Raw genomic sequence first — 8808 nt, forward strand, 5'->3', positions numbered from 1 at the left:
CTTAAAGACTACCTTAAGCTAGTTCTTATTCCTTAGGTTACTAAGTAATAGTACCCTATAGTTACTATATTAATACTTATTATCTATATATTACTATCTTTATTTATTGTAGGTTTTGTTAGGGCTATTATATAGCTATAGTAGTTTTAGTATTTCTTTTCTAAGTAGTATAATTTAATATTTACTATAATACTATAGTAAATATTAATAGCTACTTTATAACTATCTTATAGGATATTGCACTTAATACTACTATTCCGTATAGTCTTACTAAGTATATAATATAGCTTAATAAGTTTAATTTTGTTAGGCTAATTTATTCCCCTAGCTAATACTAGCTTTTGTTTAAAGTATATATAGAATAAGGTAAATGCCTTATTGCTTGCTTACTTTAGTTATTTAAGCTTAGCTTGTACTATTTCTATCTAATAAGGGTCGGTAAAGATAGATTTAAGGTAAGCTAAGAACTATAACGGGTTGTACTAGTATAATGGCCCTACTTTAAAGAAGGCTATAATATAGGACTAAATCTTAAGCGCTAAGTACTGCTAGACGAATATCTATTAGTCCTTATTAGTATTAATAAACTTACAGTTAGTAACTAGCTTATAGGCTATAAGCATCTTTTAGGCTATAAATATAGTCTTATCTCTATTATATAGTACCCCTATTAGTATTAGTTTACGTTAGACTTAGGGAAGTATTACTAGGCTATTAATAGTTAAGGGGGTCCGTACTAATCCCAGTATAGTACCGGACTATACCTCTCGGGACGCTTAGTACTATATTATTGCAGTAATTTGCTAGTATAACTACTGGATTTCTATAAACCAGTCGGGTAGTAGTTAACTAGTAGTAGTATTTTATTTGCTAGGTAGTATATTGTTATTCTGTTAATCTATTGTTTAATAGTCTGCAGCCTGCTACTTACTATAATAAAGGGAGATTTCTTAAATATTATAGAGTTACTAGTACTACTAGTATCTAGTAGTTGGAAATAGTTATTAAGAAATCTATAGAACTCTAACCTAAATACAAGGTATTAAAGTACTTATACTCCAATACCTACTTAATTATAGAGCACAGAGTTATATGCGGTAGTACGTAACCCTGTCCTAAGATATAGCTCTATTAGGCAAAGCCTAATATTATAACAACTCTTATTCTTAGTCTTATATATTTGCTTATAAGGCCTATATACTTATAGTACGCCTTATATAAACTTAAGGTAAATAGGAAAATTTATATTATTAACCCTATTAATACTCTAATATAGTACCTTTACTTCTAGCGGATTTAGCTTAGTATTATATTATTCTTTACTACTAGTTTTTCAACCAATACCTATATTTAATATTAGAGGTAACTGTAAGGGATTTTCAATATTCGAATAACTGTAGCGAGTTTCTTATTAGGAATCTTACTATTATATTGTATTACTTCTTAGGTATATATTTTAGTAGCATTTTAATCTGTAGCTATTATTGTTATGATATTTGTAATTGAAAATAAAAGGGGGAAAAGTACCTGGTTCGGTGGGGAGCCTGGTCCGCTAGTGAGCACCACCCTATCGATGGTGGGGTGTGGTACAAGTATCAGCATAATGGCATTCACATCGACGCATCCCGAGTTAATTATACAATTGGAATGACGAACATTAGATAACCAAACAGCTGTAGCCGTCGCAGAACACATATCGCCCAAATCTAAGCAGAATTTCTGCTCTATATTACCTAACAAGAGAATATCGACTCAATCAAGATCGGCCTCCATGGTGTACCTGCCAAGGATTCTCGGAGTACTCTCATCTTCACCATCCCATTACATGACGGGCCGCTGGCTGCACACTAGGCAGTAATGAACTGGCAGTTGCTGGCATACTCACCATCTTCCTGACTTGCGGGTTGCCATTTTCTCATGATTGGCTGTCTGAGTGGGTTGTTGGCTGATGACGACTCAGTCATTCTTGCAAACTGACTGGTCGCAATGGTAGCTATATATCAGCCCCATCTCGTTATTGTGGTCGCAACCTAACCTTAAAGGGCTGCTGTTTCTCTCGTTCTTCAAGTCCAAACTCGCCATATCAAGGTGACGTACCCATTCGTCCCGCGCGAGCCTTTCATCCACCTTCTCTCATGTTGCCCGATGGTACCCAGCAGGCCAACGGATCCACTGTGACACCACAGGATCTCTCAGAGCGGTCTCGCCGTTCCCGAGAACACCACCCCTTAGACCAGCACATAAATAAGGCTTTGTGCCGACATGAGTGGATCTCCAAAGACAGAAATTGGACGCGCCAGGAGCTTGACAGGGAACGTGCAGATTTCTTTGATACTCGAGTCACAGGTCGGCCCGAAATTTGGCAGACCGTTCACGTTGCTCTGCAAATGCTTTGGGAACCAAACCACGAATCTAACGACGACGGTATGCAAGGCCTCGGCACCGCCCAGTCCATTCTCTCTGCTGCTGAGATATCGTTGCCCACGGGCGACCTCTCGAGTGGCGTTTATGACTCATTTGGCAATTACTACCAGCTGCCACAATGGGTTGTTGCCAACCCCAGCAACATGATCAGAGATAATTGTAGTAGAACCAGCGGCAATATTTCGGCGCTTGACAAATATATAATTGGAGAAGGTGATGATGAACCATCCACAGATGACGCCGAGCGGGAAGGGGCGGGGGCCAAAGGCCGCCATACCGTTCTGGACCAGGTCACTGTACGCGCACGCCTCAGTGAGACTGGTCTCGATGTTGATATAATCATCAGCAAGTTTGACACGGTGCGAAATGTGACGAAAGCGATAACATCTAAATCAGCGGTACGCTTCCTTGTCCAGCCAGCTCATTCCGTTCCCTGGATTTGTTGTGCATAGTACTTCTTACTCATGCCTCGCGTTTATAGCTTTCTACTACGAAGATGATTCGATTAGCCTACATGGGTAAGATATTGAAGGAGAACATGTCTCTCGAGGCTCAGGGTTGGCAGAATGGCTATATCGTCAATGCCCTCGTCTTTGACCGATAGGTACTGCTTAGCTGGTCAGATATCTATAACCCATTTTTAAGATAATCATTGCCGACCAATCAAGCCGTTGTAAATAACCCGAAGCCTTCGCACTCTTTGTTACGCCCACATCATATGCGGATGCATGTATGCCGGACCATTGGGACACAACCCGCCCTAACGCCCTTATTTCCCTAAGCAAAGTAGCTGTGATAGCAGGAACAGCCGGGGACCGCTTACATGGGAACCAGTATCTACCACTAATCCACGCATGCACCCAAAACCACCTTTTGGTGCATCAAGCCGATTGAGACACGTATGACGAAGCTACGTGTGCCATAGTAATATCCTATACGGAGTCTCATTGTTAGATTATCTATAGATACTAGTGAAATAGTTGTAGTATTGAAAGCTTAGCTCACTGAGTATATTGTGGTACGACAAAGGGAGTTTATGAGCTAATATTAGCTAGAGGACGAAAGAGACTCTTCTTGGCAACACTTTCGTTCCTGGTAAGAAAAGCTGTTAAGCTACCACTCCTTTCTCATTGGGGAAACAAATATCCAAAGTATTCTCCTACTATATCGCTCATTTTGTAACACTTTTGAGCATTAATCGTATCTGAAACAATGTTGCTCTTAATAGCAAAAATGTAGCAAGCAGCCTGTATATTTCCGTGACGAGTGCCCTGCAAGTGCAATTCAGATAGGAACGGTCCTGTCACGGTGAAAGCTTTGCATATGGAGTGCTTGCCACGTGCTATATCGAGTTCCATGGTGTGGCGAATCATAAGTATATGAATGTGCATGACTCGAACATCAAAATCATCTCAAGCCTTGTCAAATTGGCTTGATCTTGAAATGAAGTGCAATCAGGCTAAATACAAGAGCCTTGAGATCTTGAACGAGATAATAAAAAACCCGGAGGCCTTCGGGGTCTGCAGATTCCGTAACATCGACAAGGGACCCAATCTTGGCCGTCTGCGGACAGTTAACAGAGCTTGACTTGAAGAATGACTTGTCAACAACACACCTCAAACGAAATATGGTCGTTCCCTAGGCGAATCTCGAGCTCTTGACGACCGTCTTTGTTCTTCTGCGGCCACTTGGAGTCATCTTCCCTGTTCATTGTTTAACCTCCCGCGTCTCGCGTTTCTCTCGCGCTCAAGAATGATTTCACCGAACTCACTTGATGATTTCGCTGGACCGTACAATGCGTTTTATTTCGTCGACAATCACGGAGCTGACACACACTGTTCACTCGTAAGAATCCTGCCATTTTTGGTTCGAACCGTATTATCATACTCTCTTTCCTGATCAAACTATCGTTGCGGTAGTTTGAGTTGTTGGCATATCGGGCAAGGGCGCTGCGGCCATCGCCCACAACCCGAAAATCAAACTCTAACGCACATCAGATAATGAATGGGCAGGCTGGGGGATACAGCTGAGGCTTGCAATGTGCCTACCTAGAAATTCGTGGCCAAATCGACCCATGTGTCCCGAGCTAACTCGAGAGAAGGATCCCAGTCAACATGAATCAAAGGTAGCGACAAGCATCTCAGAGCATACGAAACTTACTAGTACCGAATATAAAGAGGTTCATTCGAGGCGGACATTGCGCCCACTTGAAAAATTTCTAGCCCAGCCAAATACTTGCCGCCTGATGTCAACGATCAACAATCAAGTCAGTGCTCAGCCGAGATGGTATGTGATACTAATCGGTCAAGCGGACTCTACAATATGTGGACCAGTGAAATCCACTAAACTAAGTGCCAGCCACTTTCATTGAGGAGCAACCACGCCACACATGTTGTTTGGCCACACTCACGTGACGCAACAAGCTCAGCTGTTTGTGCCACCTGTTCTTGGAACACAGGTTGGCGGTACCCACTGCATCTCTCAGACTGAGCGATAGCTGTTGCATGCCGTCCGGGAAAGCAATCAAACAACAAGCCAGATACAGACATCCAAACTGGCGTTGCGAAGGGCTTGAAACTGCAACGGATGGAACGTCGGATTATTTTCTTTCTCTCTCGTTTCCGGTGAAGTACTTCAAAGGTTTGATGCTCCATACTGGCCTCACTCCCACCAGTCAGTCAATAGCTGCTATCCTGCGTATCCTCGAAAGCGGGCTCGACACATCGATTGATCAACACCTTCGCCGCGAGGCTGCCGACTTGTATTTCTCATCGGCTCCGTTACACGCCTTGGCCCGTCATGTCTGGATTTCTTGAGAATGCATACAGCCTGGTTCACCAGGACAATGCAGCAGATGTTCCCTCAGTCTCCGATCTGCGCATGCAGCTAGAGAAGGGCACCGACGACACCAAGGTCGAGACCATGAAGCGTGTCCTGACAATTATGCTCAATGGCGACCCGATGCCGACCCTGCTCATGCACATTATTCGATTTGTCATGCCCTCTAAACACAAGGCACTCAAGAAGCTTCTCTATTTTTACTATGAAATCTGCCCTAAGCTGGACGCTAGCGGAAAGTTGAAGCAAGAGATGATTCTTGTTTGGTAAGCCGAGTCTTCCACTCTCATTACTTTTTTGGCGAGAGAATAAGTTGCTGAGCACTTCTTTCTCATAGCAACGGCATTCGGAACGATCTCCAACATCCAAACGAGTATATCCGTGGCAATACTCTGCGGTTTCTTTGCAAGCTGCGGGAACCAGAATTGATCGAACCACTCCTGTCATCTGCGCGATCCTGCCTCGAGCACCGACATGCATACGTCCGCAAAAATGCTGTCTTTGCTGTTGCCTCAATCTACTCTCACTCTCCTACCCTCATTCCCGATGCCGCTGAGCTTATATCCGCGTTTCTGGATGGTGAGACGGACGCTACTTGCAAGAGGAACGCATTCGCATCGTTATCTAGCATCAACCATGATGCCGCACTCCTATATCTCAGCTCCGTATTTGACGGCATTCCAAATGCCGAGGAGCTACTACAGCTGGTGGAACTCGAGTTCATCCGTAAAGATGCAGTCCAAGATTCGCCAAACAAGGTCAAACCCCTTCCTCGCCTCTCCTCTTCAGTAGTGGGTACACATAGTGTCACGCAGTTGCTGACAGTAGTAGGCCCGATACCTCAGACTTATCTTTGACTTGCTGGAGGCTGGCGCATCAACCGTCGTCTATGAGGCGGCATCCTCTCTGACCGCCTTGACAAACAACCCAGTCGCAGTAAAAGCTGCTGCAACCAAGTTTATCGAGCTCAGCATCAAGGAGGCTGACAACAACGTAAAACTTATCGTCCTGGACCGCGTCGACCAGCTACGCAAAAAGAATGAGGGTATCCTGGACGATTTGACCATGGAGATCCTTCGAGTCCTCACAAGTACAGATATTGATGTCCGCAAGAAGGCTCTCGGCATCGCCCTGGATATGGTCTCGAGCAAAAATGTCGAAGAGGTTGTCCTCCTCCTCAAAAAGGAGCTCGCCAAGACAGTCGACCAGGAGTATGAGAAGAACGCCGAGTACCGGTCTCTTCTGATTCACTCAATCCATCAGTGTGCCATTAGGTTCTCGGAGGTTGCTGCGAGTGTAGTAGAACTTCTGATGGATTTTATCACGGATTTTAATAACGCATCTGCTGTGGATGTCATTAACTTCATCAAGGAGGTTGTGGAGAAATTCCCTCCGCTCCGAAAGTCGATTGTGGAGCGTTTAGTTGCAACTCTGGGTGAGGTCCGTGCTGGTAAGGTCTACCGGGGAATCATGTGGATTGTTGGTGAATACTCCTTGGAGGAGAAAGATATTCGAGACGCTTGGAAAAGAGTGCGAGCTAGCTTGGGCGAGATCCCGATACTGGACTCGGAACTTCGACTATTGGAGGAGCAAGATAGTGACAACAAACCGGAGGAGCAGCTAAATGGCCATTTCAAGCCTTCGACGCCGAGTGGCTCCCGAAAGGTCCTCGCGGATGGCACATACGCGACAGAAACTGCACTCACTAGCCAATCAACAGCTGCAGCCAAATTAGAAGCTGTCAAGGCCGCCCAGAAACCACCTCTGCGGCAGCTAATACTCGATGGGGACTACTACCTGGCCACGGTCTTATCATCCACGTTGGTCAAGTTGGTCATGAGACATTCCGAAATCTCAACCGATGAGGCGCGAACCAATGCCCTGAGGGCTGAGGCAATGCTCATCATGATCTCTATCCTCCGCGTCGGGCAGTCTCAGTTCGTGAAGGCACCAATTGACGAAGACTCTATGGACCGCATCATGTCCTGTGTGCGATCCCTGGCAGAGATGAACGGGAAGAAAGAATTGGAATCCGTATGGCTAGGAGACACACGGAAGGCATTCCGGGCCATGGTCCAGGTGGAGGAAAAGAAACGAGCTGCTAAGGAGGCCTTTGAGAGAGCCAAGGCTGCTTGTCAGGTTGATGACGTTGTGCAGATCCGACAATTATCAAAGAAGAATGGGAACGACGGCCTAGATGAAATCGAGATGGATCTGGAGAGAGCAACAGGTGGTGAATCGACAGCCGAGGATCTTTCCTCCAAGCTCAGCCGAGTTGTGCAGTTGACAGGCTTCTCCGATCCTGTCTATGCCGAGGCCTACGTCAAAGTGCATCAGTTCGACATCGTGCTGGATGTGCTTTTAGTCAATCAGACGACTGACACATTGCAGAACCTATCAGTGGAGTTTGCCACACTTGGGGATCTTAAAGTCGTGGAGCGGCCGACAACACAGAACTTAGGCCCACACGACTTTCACAATGTCCAGTGCACAATCAAGGTCTCATCAACAGACACTGGGGTTATCTTTGGCAATGTTATATACGACGGGGCTCACTCCACGGACACGAACGTCGTTATTTTGAATGACTTGCATGTGGATATCATGGACTACATCCAGCCGGCCACCTGCACCGAAACTCAGTTCCGCACCATGTGGACCGAATTTGAGTGGGAGAATAAGGTCAACATCAACTCTAGAGCCAGTTCGCTTCGAGAATTCTTGAAGCAGTTGATGGCTTGTACGAACATGAATTGCCTTACTCCAGAAGCCAGCCTCCAGGGCGACTGCCAGTTTCTGAGCGCTAATTTGTATGCCCGCAGCGTTTTCGGTAAGTTTTGTACCTGCTTTGGTTTGATGAATCCCCTTGGTTGGGGGCAAGCTATTAACCAGCCTTATAGGGGAGGATGCGCTGGCCAACTTGAGCATCGAAAAGGAAGGTGAGGATGGGCCAATCACGGGCTTTGTACGAATTAGAAGCCGGTCACAGGGCCTAGCGCTGAGCCTAGGCTCACTCAAGGGGCTGAATAAGATTGGTTCGTCGTAGAGGGCTTGTAGTCGTGCCCAGATGACCTAGTCCAACAGACACGGTAGTTGGTGTTGTGACTATGGGGTTTGTGTTGGTCTCGGGGACAAGGTGCAGGAAATAGTGAGAGCTGGGAATAAACTTAAAGTATAATTAGCGATACTGAATTGGGAAGCTCTAGGCTTGAACTTGAAAAGGTGACAAAATAGTATCGAGTCAATGAATGGGAATAACAAAGCCGAACCAAATGTAGGCTAGTATAGTGCGTCTGAGAAAAACATATCCTTTGGATGCTGCTATTCTACCAGATAATACGTCTGCAAGCCAGTTCAATACGCTGCTTCCCTAACCCCTATGGAACCTTTAGTAGTACTTTTCAGGACTAATAGACTTAATAATCCTACTAGTCTTAATAGGACTAGGACAGGATTAAGATTCTAGTTAGTTAATTTATTAGTTAATAAAAGTTAATTAATATTATTAACTAAGTCTTACTAATTAACTAACTAGTTATAAACCTT

At 44.9% G+C, this 8808-nt stretch overlaps 3 protein-coding genes across 3 annotated transcripts; 2 read left to right on the forward strand and 1 right to left on the reverse strand.

Moving 5' to 3' along the window:
- Window positions 1-2135: 2135 nt before the first annotated feature.
- Window positions 2136-3028, forward strand: DCS_07894 (Ubiquitin supergroup; the record flags this gene model as incomplete). Its single annotated transcript, XM_040805177.1, has 2 exons — window positions 2136-2822; window positions 2906-3028. The coding sequence occupies 2 exons, from the start codon at window positions 2136-2138 to the stop codon at window positions 3026-3028; spliced, it is 810 nt and encodes a 269-aa protein (XP_040655281.1).
- An 818-nt stretch (window positions 3029-3846) lies between these two features.
- Window positions 3847-4135, reverse strand: DCS_07895 (uncharacterized protein; the record flags this gene model as incomplete). The annotated part of the gene is made up of 2 exons (XM_040805178.1): window positions 3847-3987; window positions 4040-4135. 2 exons carry the CDS (start codon window positions 4133-4135, stop codon window positions 3847-3849), a joined length of 237 nt encoding a protein of 78 aa, XP_040655282.1.
- Window positions 4136-5223: 1088 nt separating this feature from the next.
- DCS_07896 (coatomer beta subunit) lies at window positions 5224-8308 on the forward strand (the record flags this gene model as incomplete). Its single annotated transcript, XM_040805179.1, has 4 exons — window positions 5224-5528; window positions 5600-6020; window positions 6094-8092; window positions 8163-8308. The coding sequence occupies 4 exons, from the start codon at window positions 5224-5226 to the stop codon at window positions 8306-8308; spliced, it is 2871 nt and encodes a 956-aa protein (XP_040655283.1).
- Between the last annotated feature and the right edge of the window lie 500 nt (window positions 8309-8808).

The sequence above is a fragment of the Drechmeria coniospora genome, chromosome 03 (assembly GCF_001625195.1).
Source record: "Drechmeria coniospora strain ARSEF 6962 chromosome 03, whole genome shotgun sequence".
Classification (NCBI taxonomy): domain Eukaryota; kingdom Fungi; phylum Ascomycota; class Sordariomycetes; order Hypocreales; family Ophiocordycipitaceae; genus Drechmeria; species Drechmeria coniospora.